Source organism: Pelophylax lessonae (genome assembly GCF_965119305.1).
Source record: "Pelophylax lessonae genome assembly, chromosome: 8".
NCBI lineage: Eukaryota > Metazoa > Chordata > Amphibia > Anura > Ranidae > Pelophylax > Pelophylax lessonae.
Window position 1 is genome coordinate 235,360,263 of NC_138775.1, and position 17,316 is coordinate 235,377,578.

The 17,316-nt window shown below is 46.6% G+C and overlaps 1 protein-coding gene across 5 annotated transcripts in view; it reads right to left on the minus strand.

Moving 5' to 3' along the window:
• Positions 1-17,316, minus strand: part of RC3H1 (ring finger and CCCH-type domains 1) — a 141,777-nt gene that overhangs the window by 23,152 nt on the left and 101,309 nt on the right. For all 5 annotated transcript variants that reach the window (XM_082266624.1, XM_082266626.1, XM_082266625.1 and 2 more), the window contains exon 9: positions 8,611-8,723. In XM_082266624.1, the coding sequence (XP_082122750.1) occupies positions 8,611-8,723 (113 nt within the window). The remainder of the gene's footprint in view (positions 1-8,610; positions 8,724-17,316) is intronic.

The following is a 17,316-nucleotide window of genomic DNA, read 5'->3' on the forward strand; positions in this document are numbered from 1 at the left end:
ACTCCACTTTTAAAAATTGGCCCTGGTAAGTTTGCCACCTCTTCAAAGCCTCTGACTGCCATGGTTTTTACTGCCCCATTGCCACGCATGTGAAGGAAGGGCCAGGACGTTTTTATCTGCTCACAAAATTTTTAGCAGGATAAACTGGGGACTTATTGAAAACTTTCAATCGTACAGTGGGTAACGAAAAGAATCGCCCTCCCTTTAAAATAATCACATTTTGTTGCTTTGCAGCCTGAAACTAAGGGCAGACACAGTCTTTGTATTCACAACTTATAAACATCCAAGTGAAAGATAAAACCAACAGGATCACCCAATTGTGTCAGTATTTTTTTTTTTTAACCACCTTTTGCTATAATTACAGCCTTAAGGCTCCATTCACACTATCCGTCCGACGGACGGATTACGTTTTTCTCAGCGGGGGATCGAGTCGCCGATCCCCCGCTGAGCAGCAGGAGGACACAGCTGTCAGTTCCCCATGCATCTCTATGGGGGAAATCGGATGGGAACGGACCGTCGGTCCGTTCTCATCCAATCCCATCCGCTGGACAGATGGAAAAAATGGATTTTTGTAAGATCTTACCGTAAAATCCTTTTCTCTTAAGCTCATTGACAGACGTAGTCTTCTTGATTCTCAAGAGCTGGGTTATGTTGTCTCCGCAGGAGTAGGACTAGGCAGAAAGACAAAACGTTCTGGCTCCACCTTAGGGGCAGTCCCTGAGGGTATATCCTCCCTCTCTCTGCTACAGGGAATCAGTTCTGTTCTAAAGCAGTAACAGAGAATTTAACCCAACCCAACTCAATGATAGAGGGGCGGGTACTACGTCTGTCAATGAGCTTAAGAGAAAAGGATTTTACGGTAAGATCTTACAAAAATCCATTTTTCTCTATCGCTCATTGACAGACGTAGTCTTCTTGATTCTCAAGAGCTGGGACATCCAGAAGCAGTGCCACAAATGAGGGGTGGGATTGACAAAAATCAAAATCCAATCTAGAAGGCCCAACCGGTGCCAAACTAGAAGTTTTAAAGGCTCATTATAAACAAAGAATGAGACTCAAAAGAAAAATTTCCAACGGAAAAAAACCCTCGAGGCAGACCACTGGTCTCCTCAAATGGCGGCCTGCAAAACCTTGCGGCCAAACACGGCATCAGATGATGCCATTACATCAACTTTATAATGTTTTGTAAAGGTATGCACCGACGACCAGGTAGCCGCCTTGCACACCTGGACCACTGACGCCTGATGGCGAAAGGCCCATGACGCACTAAGCGCCCGAGTGGAGTGCGCCTTAACAGGGAACGGGGGCTCCCGACCCTTAATAGAATAAGCCTGTACCACCGTCTGTCTGATCCATTTGGAAATGGTCGCGGGAGATGCAGGCAACCCCTTTTTGGGTCCATCCGGGATCACAAAAAGTGAATCCGTCTTGCGAAACGAGTCTGTGGTTTTTAAGTATACCCTGATCGCCCGGACCACATCCAAGGAGTGTAAAGCAAACTCCCGAGGATGACTGGGCTTAGGACACAGGGAAGGTAATACAATTTCTTCATTCAGATGAAATTCTGAAACCACTTTTGGTAGGAAGGATGGATTCGGACGAAGAACCACCTTATCTCTATGAACCACCAGATATGGGGAACGACAAGATAATGCGGCCAGTTCTGACACCCTGCGTGCAGAAGTAATAGCCACCAAGAAGGCCACCTTCTGGGACAACGTAGGTAGAGGAATCTCCCTAATATCTTCAAAGGGAGGTTTCTGAAGAACCGACAATACTAAATTAAGATCCCAGGGTGGTAATGGCGCGCGCACTGGCGGAGCCAGATGTCGCACCCCCTGGATGAAATTCCGCACCAAGGAATGAGTAGCCAAAGGCTTCTGAAAGAAGATAGCAAATGCTGAGACCTGACCCTTGATAGTACTCAAGGCCAGTTTCTGCTCAACCCCTTGTTGCAGAAAAGCGAATATTCGACTAACCGAATAAGACCGTGGACGGAACCCCAGAGGTTCACACTATGCAATGTAGGACTTCCATGTGCGATGATAAATCTTTCTGGAAGTCGCTTTCCTTGCTTCAACTAGAGTAGGAATAACTGAAGCTGACAAACCTTTGTCCTTCAGCACCTGGGTCTCAATAGCCAGGCCGTTAAAGCCAGCGATCGTAAAGCAGGATGGAAGATCGGTCCCTGAGACAGTAGGTCCTCCCTGAGAGGAAGTCTCCACGGGACGTCCGCCACCAGTCTGACCACGTCGGCGTACCAAGCTCGACGAGGCCAGTCCGGAGCTACCAGAATTACTGGAATTCCTTCCTCCTCTATCCTGCGAAGAAGTCTTGGCAGTAACCCGAGAGGAGGGAAGGCATACATTAGCTGGTATTGCCCCCACGGGGCGATCAGTGCGTCTGCGGTCTCTGCTAGAGGATCGCGGGAGCGAGCCACGAATCTCTGTACTTTCCTGTTGAATCGTGATGCCAACAGATCCACATCCGGGGTGCCCCACCGTAGGCACAACTGGTGGAAAACTTCTGGATGGAGGGACCATTCCCCCTGATCCAGAGTCTGACGGCTGAGATAATCTGCCTGCCAATTCTCCACCCCCGGAATGAACACCGCAGAGATAGCTGGAACAAATTGTTCCGCCCAGCGAAGAATGCAAGCCACTTCTTTGGCCGCTCGGACACTCTTGGTGCCCCCCTGGTGATTGACATAAGCCACGGCCGTGGCATTGTCCGACTGGATCCGAACCGGGCTGCCCTGGAGCTGCTCGGTCCAGTGAATCAGACAAAGTCTGATCGCTCTCAGTTCCAATACATTTATCGGCCACCTGGATTCTTCCAGGGACCAAAGTCCCCGGACAGATAACTGACCGAGAATTCCTCCCCATCCGGATAGACTGGCATCCGTGGTCACTATCGTCCAATATATTGGCAGAAATGACTTTCCCTGGCTGAGCATCGGAGACCGAAGCCACCAGACCAGAGACTCTCTGGTCTGTTTGCTCAATCGGATCTGATTGTCCAGGGATTCCGGATTCCGATTCCATCTTAGAAGAATCTCTTGCTGAAGAATTCGGGTATGGGACTGGGCAAATGGGACTGCTTCGAAGGAAGCCACCATCAACCCCAGAACCCTCATGCAAGTTCGAAGAGAAGACCAGCTGTTGGATAGTAACAACTGGACTGCTAACTGAATCTTCCGGAGTTTCCCTACTGGAAGAAAAACTCTTGTCCTGACTGTGTCTAGAATTAGACCCAGATATTCGAGCCTCTGGGTGGGAACCAGAAATGACTTTTGCTGGTTCACCAGCCACCCGAATTCCTGTAAAGAAATTATAGTAATTTCTATGTTTTGTAGCAAGGTCTGAGGAGACTCTGCATGAAGCAGAAGATCGTCTAGGTAACCAAGAATCGATATGCCTCTTTGGCGCAGTAGTGCCAACATTGGGGCCAACACCTTCGTGAAGACCCGAGGAGCCGTGGCGAGACCGAAAGGTAACGCCACAAACTGATAGTGGTTCTCTTCTACGGAAAAGCGTAGAAACCGCTGATGTCCTGCGAAAATGGGAATGTGAAGATATGCGTCCTTGATGTCTATGGACGCTAGGACATCCCCTGGATGCAGGAAGGCTGCTACTGTGCGAATGGACTCCATTCTGAATTTTCTTATGTTGACAAAAGAATTGAGTGCCCTTAAGTCCAGAATTGGACGCACTTTGCCCTCTTTCCTGCCATTCAGTTACAGCCTGTGAAACCAGACCAATAGCAATTATTGGTCTGAAAGCTGATCCAATCAAGGTAAACATGGTGCGAGACATAGCTTCTATCTTGCGATCCACTGGATCTTTAAAAGACGGAGCGTCTTCTAGAGGAATAACCGTGGCTTTATTCAATCTAGCAATTGGTGAATCCACCACAGGTGGTTCTGTCCATTTCTTAATGAGGGTTTCCTCAAACGGATAATGCCTGTTAATGCGTTTAGAAATAGCAGAAGTGCCTTTTGGCAGACGCCATTCTTCTTCGATTGGATTGCCAAAACATTTGGGCAATGGAAAAACCTTCGCCACTTTGATGCGTTTTTTAGTCCCAAAAGGGATTTCAGTTTCAGCTATTTCCGACGGAATACCCTGTAATCTTAAGGTTTCTTGAACAGATACAATGAGTGCGTTTACCAATGCTTCCTCTCTGGCTATGGCTGATGCCGAAACATCCTCCTCACTGTCTGAAGAGACAGTACACGAGACACCAATCCCAGATGAAGTACCTGCAACTGCAGAAATAGGCTCAGAGTCTGAATCCGAGGTTTCAGATAATAAGGGGTTAGGCGGGGGTCGCTTTCTTGCGCCCTGTCCCTGACAAGCCACTTCCACCCGGGACACAAAAGTTTCCATAATAGCTGACAATGATTCAATCGTCCGTGGGGTGCTGGAGGATCCTGCAGACCCCTCGAGGGGATCCGGAGGAGATACATGAGTGGCAGGGTCCATGTTAATTCAGGACACCTTTGCCAGAAAAAACAAAAAAACTTTTTTTTTTTTTTTTATGTGTCTCCCCCTAGCGCAATAGCGCCCCTCAGAGTACCTGCTTCTCGATCCCCACAGAGAGAGAGAGGGACCCCCAAGGCTCACCAACCGATGCAGTGACGTTTCCAACCAACTGCAGTCAGCGTCTGTCTTTTACAGACTGGAAGGAGCTGTTGCTTTTTCCCGGGTAGAAGGACGTGGCTCCGCCCCCTGTGTACGCCTTCCGGCGTTCCCAGCTCTCCACGAGGTAGCTGGGCTCATGAAACATGGCCGCCCCCATACAAGAGACAATAGACTCCAAAAACATGGCGGCCGGCGTGACCTGAGGACATACATGCACTTGGTCTACGGCAAAATGGCGGCGGACCGACGAAATCGTTTTCCCAGCACATCCACCTGCATCTCTGCTAAGTGGCGATTTATTGATCTACAGGAGATACACTACAAATAAGGTAGGATTATACCTCCTATGTCTGCTGTAATGCTACAGTCTGCTGGATAGAGTGTTAGCTCTCAAACCAAGTCCACTTCCCACCAAACACATACTGTATTTACAAGGGGGACTTTTAGTGTCAGATATATACTGACCATGTATGGAGGGGCCCATAATTCATACTGCCTCATAACGAGGAAAGAAAAAAGGGAACGTTTACTCACCATACCGAACCGACAGGCACCCTCTCTTCACAATACCCTCTCCACCGGGTTGGGGGGTTGGGGACCACTCCGGACGCCTCGACTCTCTGGTTCCTGGCGTCCAAGCGAGACTTTTAACTCGCAAGGTCAGTCCCTCCACTGGGACTCCGTTGCGGCCGACCCAGCGCGGAGCTCTGGTCTGCACGCGCTCGTAGGCAGAAACCGGGGTGACCACTGGATCTCAACACCCAGCCCGTCGCCCGGTCCCGCATACTTACTTGAATGTGTCGCGGCCGACCAAGCGCAATGCAATGGTCTGCGCGCTCGTAGGCCAGCTGGGGTGACCACTAGTGTCGCCCAGTCCGGCGTATTTGCTTGAAGATCTCACAGGAAAAAAACACTGGAGAAAAACTGCCTAAAAAAAAATCTTTTTTTTTTTTTTTAAAGAAAAAATCTTGCCAGGACCAAAAAGATCCCAGCAAGGAACTTAGGTCCTTACTCCTGACTAGACAGAAAAAAACTGATTCCCTGTAGCAGAGAGAGGGAGGATATACCCTCAGGGACTGCCCCTAAGGTGGAGCCAGAACGTTTTGTCTTTCTGCCTAGTCCTACTCCTGCGGAGACAACATAACCCAGCTCTTGAGAATCAAGAAGACTACGTCTGTCAATGAGCGATAGAGAAATAGGGTTTCCATCCGTCCAGATTTGACGGATCGGATCGGGTGTCAGCGGACATGTCTCCGCTGCCATTCGATGCCCCATAGGAATGCATGGGGGGACCGTTCAGATCCGTAAAAAAAACGGACATGCGGATCTGAACGGTCTGGTCTGCCTGTGTGAAAGGGGCCTTAGTCTTTTGGGATATGTCTTTACTAATTTTGCACATGTAGACTTTGAACCCATTCACATGGGTGGCAATGGGGCAGTAAAAAACATTTCAAGTCTGAGGCTTTGAAGGCTGTTCATATAAAAACATCTGGGTAGCAGTGACCATAATATAATTTCATTTAAGGTTAGCTGTAAGCAAAAAACGCATTTAGGAAATATGAAAACACAAACTTTAAGCGCAAATTTTCCAAGGATGAGGGCTGCTCTCCAGGATTTAGACTGGGAGGGAATATTGGCATCGATAAGCACAGAACAGAAATGGGAATTTTTCAAAAAGACTTTAAGCAAACTCACGGCCAGAGTTAAAAAAGTTATAAATAATAAGAAAAAAGGCTTTAAAAAAAAAAATAAAAATGAAGGAACACTACTATTGTTTTTTTGTTATAAAGAACATACCAGAATATGTAAAAAGAAAATCAAGGACGCAAAAATTCGAAATAAACGACAGTTAGCAAAAGATAGTAGGACAAACCCCAAAAAATTCTTCAAATATATTAACAGTAAAAAGGTTAGATCTGAGCATGTAGGCCCTTCACAAAATAATCAGGAGTGGGTGACTGGGGACAAAGAGAAGGCAAATTTATTAAATACTTTATTCAGCTCTGTGTATACAAAGGAGCATGAGGGAGCTCATGACCATAATGAGGATGGTATTGACACAGCCCCAAATGATCCACAATGGTTCAAAAGTGATATGGTCCAGAAATATTTAGACACCATAAGGGTGGATAAAGTGCCTGGACCTGACGGCATCCACCTACGCATCCTAAAGGAATTGAGCGTTTCAATTTCAAAGCCTTTGTTTCTAATTTTAAAGGACCGGAATAGTACCACTGGATTGGCGTAGGGCCAATGTGGTGCATTTAAAAAAGGATCAAAGTCTTTGCCAAGTAATTATAGACCTGTTAGTTTAACTTGTATAGTTTGAAAGATACTGGAGAGTTTAATAAAAGACCAAATAGATGAGTTCTTGCTGTAAAAAAATATTTTAAGCAACAGAGAGCATGGATTCATGAAAGACAGAAGTTGTCAAACAAACCTGATTTCTTTTTATGAGGTGGCAAGTAAAACCTTGGACAGAGGGGTGGCTGTGGACGTAGTATACTTGGATTTTGCAAAAGCACTTGACACAGTTCCCCACACACAACTAATGTGTAAGGTAAAGTCTACAGGCTTGTAAAGATCAGTTTGTAAATGGATAGAAAATTGGCTAGAAGATAGAATTCAGTAGTAGTAGTGGTTAATGATTCTTACTGAATGGTCTAAGGTGATCAGTGGTGTACCCCAAGGTTCAGGGTTGGGACCCTTACTTTTTAATATTTTTATAAATGATATAGGGTCTAGGATTAAAAGTACCATTTCGGTCTTTGCAGATGACACCAAGCTTTGCAGTGGAATACCTTCCTTACAGGATGTCTCCAACCTACAAGCTGACCTCAATGCACCGTTTCATTGGGCAACTATGTGGCAAATGAGGTTTAATGTTGATAAATGTAAAGTTATGCACTTGGTGGCGAAGAATATGCATGCATCATACATACTAGGAGGGAGTAGAACTGGCAGAATCCATAGCGGAAAGGATCTGGGTGTTCTGGAAGATCCTAAGCTTAATAAGAGCATGCAATACCAAGCTGCGGTTTCCATAGCAAAGTCCTTTCTTGTATTAACAGAGGCATGGACTCCAGAGAGAGAGATATAATTTTGCCCCTGTACAAATCATTAGTAAGACCTCATCTGGAATATGCAGTTCAGTTTTGGGCACCAGTTCTTAAAAAGGATATCGGGGAACTGGAGAAAGTGCACAGAAGGGCAACCAATCTGATTAGATTGGATAGGAAAGATTAAAGGAACTGAATTTATTCTCTCTTGAGAAGAGGAGATTAAGGAGGGATATGATCAACATGTATAAATACACAAGGGGTCCATATAGTGAACTTGGTGTTGAGTTATTCACTTTAAGGTCAACACAGAGGACAAGGGGGCACTCTCTACGGCTAGAGGAAAACCGATTAAGTCTCCAAATATGGAAAGGTTTCTTCACTGTAAGAGCTGTGAAAATGTGGAATAGACTCCCTTTAGAGGTGGTTCTGGCTAGCTCACTAGATTGCTTTATTAAAAAAAAAAAAAAAAAAAAAAAAAAAGGCGTGGATTCTTTCCTAGGTGTACAGAATATAAATGGGTACTAAAATTTATAGGTAAAGTTGATCCAAGGAATATCCGATTGCCTCTCGGGGGATCAGGAAGGAATTTTTTTCCCCTAGCAAACTGGATCATGCTTTGCTGGGGTTTTTTCGCCTTCCTCTGGATCAACTGCAGGTATAGGATTATATGGTTGGGTTTCCTTTACTGTTTTTTGTTTTTTATTGGTTGAGCCAGGTGGACTTTTGCTTCAACCTAACTATGTAACATCCGATTGTTAGTACAGGATCTACCCCAGAGCTCCTCAGTTTTTTTTCGTTCAGCCCACTGGGTTGAATGAAAAATAAAGTACCAGGCTTTTCTGTAAATACCCAACTAGACCATGTAGATTAGATCTGTGTTTTAAGCAAAATCCACAAGTACTTACTTTTCTAACTCTTCTTGGGAATGAGCAAAGGTGCAGCTAGCTCCACGGGGGCAGCCTCCCCTCTGTTTCATGTCCCTGCACATATAGGTCTTGTACTTGCTGTGCTGTGGAGGCTGTACAAATAGAAAAGCAATTATTGGGGCTATGCACGCAGTCATTTTCAACAAAAACAATATTATAACCCAGCTCACTGTAAAGAATTAATCTTTAGATAGTGTACAGGACAATCTACATTTACAATTAAACCTCACAGACAATCTAAAACTGAACTCTGAGAATATGAAAAGGAAACTACACTTGCAGTAGGTCACACAGACTGCAAGGGTTTTCTTTGCCCAGGGTACCCGTAAAAAACAGAATTTTTGACTTGCTTAGAAAATCATTTTCTCTGAGAAAAGTACACATCACAGGATCTTTAGTCTTGAACATAGGAAATACGCAGCTGTCTTTAGGTGACTGGACACTAGAGAAAAACAAAAACTGCAGGGGCATGTCCTATAAAACCCCATTCCTACTCCCAGAAAGCAATAAGGAGATCATAAAGTGCAAGGAGGGACTTGTGTCCTGTACTGTACTTTAACCCTTTCCATACCGGACTGTTTCTGGCACTCCGCTCCTACATGTAAAAATCATCATTTTTTTGATAGAAAATTACTCAGGACCCCCAAACAATATATATATTTTTTTTTTGCAGAGACCCTAGGACAAAAAATGGCGGTCATTGCAACTTATGTCACACAGTATTTGCGCAGAAATTTTTCAAATGCATTTTTTTATGCATTTTATGAATTAAAAAAAACCCAATACACTCAAGTTAGCCCAATGTTTTTGTATAATGTGAAAGAGGATGTTACGCCGAGCAAATAGATATCTAACATGTCATGTTTTAAAATTGCGCACACTCAATGAATGACGCCAAACTTCAGTACATAAAAATCTCCATAGCCACCGCTTTAAAAATTTTTGCAGGTTACCAGTTTAGAGTTAGAGAGGAGGTCTTGGGCTAGAATTGTTGCTCTCGCTCGAACGTTCGTGGCGATACCTCACATGTATGGATTGCACCCTGTTTACATATGCGGACACGACGTACGCATGCGTTCGCTTCTGTGTGCGAGCACGCGGGGACAGGGGCACTTTAAATGTTTTTTTTTTATTGTTTTTTTGTATTTTTTACTGATCATTGTTATTCCTTCAACTAATTTAAACATCCCTTGCAATAGGAATAGTGCATGACTGGCCCTCTTTATGGAGAGATCTGGGGTCAATAAGACCTCGGATCTCTCCTACAGGGCTGGAAAGCCTAAAATAAAAAAAATTAATAAATTAAAAAAGCATGATCTCGGCTAACCAGTCAAGATCACGGCAGTATAGACAACTGCCAGGCCACGCGAGACATCATAACGTCGCGCCCAGGTCTCCGAGAGTCAGACTGCAGGGACCATCTGGCCTGAATGTCCTTCTGGTAAAATAGATGTTCTGTAAACAGAACAAACCGATGCCTGATCTTGAAAAGCCCATAAAGCACTAATGGATTTGGTGAAGTGTGCCCCCAAAAAGGGTGGAAACCTCTCCTTTAACCTATAAAGGCTCGAATGATATGACGACTCTAATCCACCTAGTAGAGATGGAGCAGAGGCAGGAAGCAGCCGAGAGGTAGACTCAGAGCGCATACCACATTGAGACAGCAAAGTGATATTTTCTTAGGATGTTTCAGAACAAGACATAAGAGACAGGAACAGTTTCTGGCTAAGATGGAAAGAGCAAACCACCTTGGGAAGAACAGGGAGAAAAGCAGCATTTTATTGAGCAGCATGACTTCTTTTGCCTGCGTCAAGGCATTGTACTCATGGATTCTGCTCAGGTGACCTCACAATTGAGAGGTCCAGAGTAGACGGACAACTGATTTGCCCTGAATATCAGGATGTTGATAGAAGTTGAGTTACTCCAACAACCAAGTCCCTTGCACTGAGAGGACATCCAGGTTTCCTCCCCACTGACATCCTGGCATTGATCTTCAGAGGGAAAGTTTCCCTGACTCCGGTGCCAAGTTAGAAATCCACCACATTAGGGAGAGTTTGGCTTGCAGGTCAGATGCATAGGGTTTTAATGACCTAGCCTGTCTGCCCTAAGCAGTCTTGGTGAAGACCCAAGTGACATGGAAAGGCCAAAGTGGAAGGCAAAAAACTTGTAATGTTATATGTCTACAGAAAAATGCAGAGTGTGTTGAGGAGGAGGAAGGATGGGGATGTGCAAGTAAGTGATGTTCATGAAGACCAGAAGGTCTCCTAGTAAAAGGAAACAAAAAAAAAAAAGATACTCCAGACCCAAACTTTTGGAATTTCCTGAAACCAAATGGCTGAGGAGGCTTGTGGTAACCCACCACTGGGATCAAGACTTGGCAAGTTTGGGGAATGGGAGGTTCCAAAAGAACTTTTCTTAGCCTTGGGAGCCCAAGGGATATGGTCAGGCGAATGACCAGGAATGCAACCATAGGTTGCATGTCAGGACACACCAAAGCAAACAAGCCCTTCAAGAGGGATTCTAACTGCTTATTCACTGGGTCCTTAAAGAACATCCTCCACAGGAACCCACAAGGACTTATTAAAGCAAGAAACGGTAGGGTCAACCAGAGGGTATGCACAGACGACCAAGTTGCCGCCCTGCAAACTTGTAGCGCCGACGCCTGATGGCGAAATGCCCAGGAGGCACTCAGCACTCTAATAGAATGCGCCTTCACTGGGAAAGGAGGAACCTGACCCTTCAGTAAATAGGCCTGCACCACCGTCCGTATGATCCATCTGGAAATGGTTGAAGCAGACGCAGCGAGCCCCTTATGAGGTCCACCCGTAAGGACAAAAAGAGCATCAAATTTTCGGAAGTATGCAGTGGTCTCAAAGTAAACCCTGATAGCACGGACCACATCCAAAGAATGTAAGGCATACTCCTTAGGATGCTGGGGTTAAGGGCAAAGGGAAGGCAGTAAAATGTCTTAATTTAAATGAAAATCAGAAAGCACCTTAGGAAGGAACTACTAATTAGGTCAAAGTACCACCTTATCTCTGTGAACCACCATTCAACAAACAAGCATTTAACCCCTTGAGCGTGGGGGGAGCCGCACTGCATGGATAACCTTTTCATTTACCTGGGATTGATATATAAACCTTTAGAAGGCCTGCCGTAACAAATAACATGCAATTTCCTCTGATAAAGTGCATCCAAAGTATAAATGTAATGTATTAAAATGTGAAGATAAAAAGGATAGCCTGCACTTCCTTGTCGAAAGTAGCCTAGGCAGATCACTGCCCTCTGATACAGCTTGGTTAATTTATGTTATCAGACTAGGTTGCTTCTAAAAATAGGGGGGAAATCTTTCATATAATCCCATGATCATCCTGTACAACTCTTCTGCTAAACTTGGAATACAAGGAGACCAAGCTTAAAGAGGTTTTTAAGATGAAAATGAAAACAAGAAAAAAGGGATCCTGTTAATTTAAAGCATGTTAAACTGCATAGTGCTTGTGCGGTGTCATTTGTCTCTTTCTATGTTGTAATATACTTGGTTGATCCTGCCTGTTTCTGTGTCCTTTAAGTGTGCTGAGCACGGTAATCATGGCTACTGATCCATGATACCCTTTGTCAGTTTAAGAGTCTCCGTCATCCTGCTGCTCTCCTCCTCCCCGCCAGCTCGGGAATCTATGTGTTAGCCGTCTCCTCTTCCCCCCAGGCTATTTCGTCTGGCAGTAAAGTCAGTAATTCCAATTCCTGCCAGCACCTTTGCAATAACAATATATGCTATACCGTGTGTGTGTTTACTTTTCTGCAGTTAAATCCTTTTTTTTATGCGAATGCCCCGCTGACAGCAGAGGGGAAACTAGGCCCCTCCCACTGTAGCCCTTAGATCAGGAAAGAAGAGCAGCAGGAGGTCACGTGATCGCATATTGGCAATTTAAAAGAAGGTATTTAGCTGCAGAATTTAAAAAAAAAAAAAAAGAAAAGAGTGTAGTATTACAGAAGGGCTGGCAGGAATTGGAACAACTGACTTAACAAGCACTTTAAATTCAGCTTAACAAAATGAAAATACTCTCAGAACCAGAAGGTAACCCAAGTACCATGTACTAATTGTAATGGTGCATCTCTCTACAAAAGCCCTTCTAGCCCCGTTTTCATATCATACCAAGGAAATAAAATATTTTCAGGTTGTTCAAAATTAAACAAGAAATATGAAAAAAATATTTTATTCACCATTCTGTTTACAGACACCAGAAAAAGACTCTGCTCAGAGATGCACTATTATTATAATACAGACAGTAGCTAAGAAATTGGATTTTTGTACTTACCGTAAAATCCATTTCTCTGAGTTCGACTGACACAGCGCTCCATAAAATCATAACTAGTGGGTTATAATGCCTCCTCCAGGGGTAGGACTAGGCAGAACAAAAAAACACCTGGCTATGCCCATGGGCTGTCCTCAGCTTGGTATAATGGAATAGGCCTGAGTCACCATCTGTCTGATCCATCTGGAGATGGTAGCCGAAGAAGCAGTCAGCCATTTTCTTGGTCCGACCATGACCACAAAAAGCAAGTGACCTCCGAAAGGACTCGGTAGCTGCCAGATACACGCAAATTGCATGAACCACATCTAAGGTATGCAAGGCAAATACCTTGGGATGAGGCAGCTTGGGATACAAGGAAGGAAACACAATGTCCTCATTCAAATGGAAGTCAGAGACAACTTTGGGCAGGAATGCTGGACAGTGATGAAGAGCCACTTTACCCTTATGGACCACTAAAATAGGAACTTTGACAGGATAATGCCGCCAATTCTGATACCCTGCAGGCTGAGGTAAAAGCCATCAAGAATGTCACTTTCTCGGATAAAAAAGGCAAGGGAAACTCCCAAATATTCTCAAATGCAGGTTTCTGGAGAACCGAAAGTACTAAATTTAAATCCCATGGCGGCAAAAGAGAACGTATATGTGGAGTCACAAGTTGAACCCCCTGAATGAAGGTAAGAACTAAAGAGTGCGTAGCTAGGGGTCGTTGAAAGAAGATTGCCAGGGAAGACATTGGGCCCTTCATGGTAATCAAGGCCAACTTCTGATCAACGCCCTATTGATACATTATCCTGAGACAAATAATGTATTCTAAAAAAAAACACTGTTGGCTGTGAAAAGGAATTTCTCGAAACGCGTCAGCCCACGGGGTCTTCAGTGACTGTTACACCTATACGGGTTGGAATATTGGATAGAATGTGCAGTAATCTGTGATGCGCAATTTATTGCTGTCTTTGTGAGTTTATTACTTATCCTAATTTTATCAAAAAAAAATTATTTGTCTCAAGATAACGCACTAGGTCGGTGCGCCCTCTGTGCGTTTTGCATAGACAAGGACGACCTCCGTGGGCTGACGCATTTCGGGGAATTCCTTTTCATCAGAGCCACACTATAGACAGCCTACACCCTTCTTTTATAAAGAGCAGGCAACAGGTGACAGGAAACAGTTTCAAATGTGGGTGTTACCAACCCACCTTATATGGGCGGGGTAGCTACCAACAACAACCCCTGGGCATTAACACCATCAAAATGAAGAAAAAAAAAAAAAAGTTGAATAGATTATATAAACACACATCTTTATAACGAGATTATGTGTGTGTGTGTGTGTGTGTGTGTGTGTGTGTGTGTGTGTGTGTGTGTGTGTGTGTGTGTGTGTGTGTGTGTGTGTGTAAGGGAAGAGGTAACCAAGGGAGGGGGGGGGGGGGGCAAGAGGTAACCAAGGGAGGGGGGGGGGGGGCAAGAGGTAACCAAGGGAGGGGGGGGGGGCAAGAGGTAACCAAGGGAGGGGGGGGGGGCAAGAGGTAACCAAGGGAGGGGGGGGGGGCAAGAGGTAACCAAGGGAGGAGGGGGGGGGGCAAGAGGTAACCAAGGGAGGAGGGAGGGGGGGCAAGAGGTAACCAAGGGAGGAGGGAGGGGGGGCAAGAGGTAACCAAGGGAGGGAGGGGGGGGGCAAGAGGTAACCAAGGGAGGGAGGGGGGGGGCAAGAGGTAACCAAGGGAGGGAGGGGGGGGGCAAGAGGTAACCAAGGGAGGGAGGGGGGGGGCAAGAGGTAACCAAGGGAGGGAGGGGGGGGGGCAAGAGGTAACCAAGGGAGGGAGGGGGGGGGGGCAAGAGGTAACCAAGGGAGGGAGGGGGGGGGGGCAAGAGGTAACCAAGGGAGGGAGGGGGGGGCAAGAGGTAACCAAGGGAGGGAGGGGCGAGGAGGAAACACGGGGGGGAGGAGGAAACACGGGGGGGAGGAGGAAACACGGGGGGGAGGAGGAAACAAAAGGGGGGGGGAGGAGGAAACAAAAGGGGGGGGAGGAGGAAACAAAAGGGGGGGGGAGGAGGAAACAAAAGGGGGGGGGAGGAGGAAACAAAAGGGGGGGGAGGAGGAAACAAAAGGGGGGGGAGGAGGAAACAAAAGGGGGGGGAGGAGGAAACAAAAGGGGGGGGGGAGGAGGAAACAAAAGGGGGGGGGGAGGAGGAAACAAAAGGGGGGGGGGGGGAGGAGGAAACAAAAGGGGGGGGGGAGGAGGAAACAAAAGGGGGGGGGGAGGAGGAAACAAAAGGGGGGGGGAGGAGGAAACAAAAGGGGGGGGGAGGAGGAAACAAAAGGGGGGGGAGGAGGAAAAAGGGGGGGGGGAGAGGAAACAAAGGGGGGGGGAGAGGAAACAAAGGGGGGGGGAGAGGAAACAAAGGGGGGGGGAGAGGAAACAAAGGGGGGGGAGAGGAAACAAAGGGGGGGGGAGAGGAAACAAAGGGGGGGGGAGAGGAAACAAAGGGGGGGGGAGAGGAAACAAAGGGGGGGGGAGAGGAAACAAAGGGGGGGAGAGCAAACAAAGGGGGGGAGAGCAAACAAAGGGGGGGGGAGCAAACAAAGGGGGGGAGAGCAAACAAAGGGGGGGAGAGCAAACAAAGGGGGGGAGAGCAAACAAAGGGGGGGAGAGCAAACAAAGGGGGGGAGAGCAAACAAGGGGGGGGAGAGCAAACAAGGGGGGGGAGAGCAAACAAGGGGGGGGAGAGCAAACAAGGGGGGGAGAGAGCAAACAAGGGGGGGGAGTAAACAAGGGGAGGGAGAGGAAACAAAGGGGGGGGGGGAGGAAAGGAAACTAAGGAGGAAGAGCTTCAGCATCCCCACGAGGCTTCAGTTAAGGATCCCAGACTAAGGGAACGTGGCCCCCTGACCTCATCCGGCTACACAAACATGGTCGCCAACCAGAAACCAGCCAGACTAAGGGAAAATGGCCACCATTAGCTACAAACACTGAAGCCAGCCGCCAGGATCTTTTCTGCACCCTCTGCAACGCTGCATCCATTGCAGGGCGACCCCCCCCCTGAAGGTAGGACACATGTTTAGGGAAGACTCTGCACCGGTCTCTGCACTGGGACCCCCCTGCACTATACCCACGAGGCAAAAGTAGGGCATGCACCTAGGGGTCTCCTACACACTGGGACCCGGACTAGCCGGGGGGCGCCAAACTATCCCAGGACCCTTACAGAGTGGGGATAGCGGGGGCGAGACGCCAGGGTTCTCTACTGCATTCTATGCCCTGGGACCCCCAAGAGACATTAGGTCCAGAAAGGTGGGAATGGGAGAAGCCCATTGGGAGAAGGGATTCAAGAATGGGAGGAGGTCTGACCGTCCCCAGAGGTTACCTGTGTCCACCCCAAAGAAAACCACCAAAAAGGTGAGAGGGGGGGCTGTACTTACACTTCCATGGTGCGGGTAACCCTACAGACAGAACTCCTCGCTACCGAAGTAGGGAAGCTGTGGACCAAGAGGCCGCTGTGACTCAGACCCAAGCCTGGTCGAATGTGACCCAGCAAGACGTTTAACTCATGGGCCAGCCTCTGTCCTTGAGGCTATGTCGCGGCCGCCTTAGCGCATAGCTGTAGTCTGCACACGCTCGCTGGCTGGGCTGGGGGGACCACTGGATCTAGATTATCCAGCCCATCGCCCAGCCTGCCAGTTGACAGTAGATCTCCAGAGCGAAAACAAAATAGATTTAAGGAAGGAGAAAATTGCTAGGACCAGAGATCCCAGCCGGAAGCCTAGGTCATTACTCCTGACTAAACAGATTAAAACCGATTACCTAGAGCAGAGGGGGGGGGGGTTATATACCAAGCTGAAGATGGCCCATGAGCGTAGCCAGGTGTTTTTTGTTCTGTCTAGTCCTACTCCTGGGGGAGGCAAAATAAACCAACAAGTTATGATTTATGGAGCTATGTATCCGTCGATGAACGAAAGAGAAAGAAGCATTTAACTTGCATGCAATATCTAGATTTTGGAGAACAGTACAGGACACTTGCTGGATATTCATACAGTATCTCACAAAAGTGAGTACACACCTCACATTTTTGTAATATTTTTATTATATCTTTTTATGTGACAACACTGAAGAAATGACACTTTGCTACAATGTAAATTAGTGAGTGTAAAGCTTGCATAACCGTGTAAATTTGCTGTCCCCTCTAAATAACTCAATACACAGTCATTAAAGTATAAACCGCTGGCAACAAAAGGGAGTACACCCCTAAATGAAAATGTCCAAATTGGGCTCAATTAGCCATTTTTCCTCCCGGTCTCATGTGACTCGGTAGTGTTACAAAGTCTCAGGTGTGAATGGGGAGCAGGTGTGTTAAATTTGGTGTTATCGCTCTCACTCGCTCA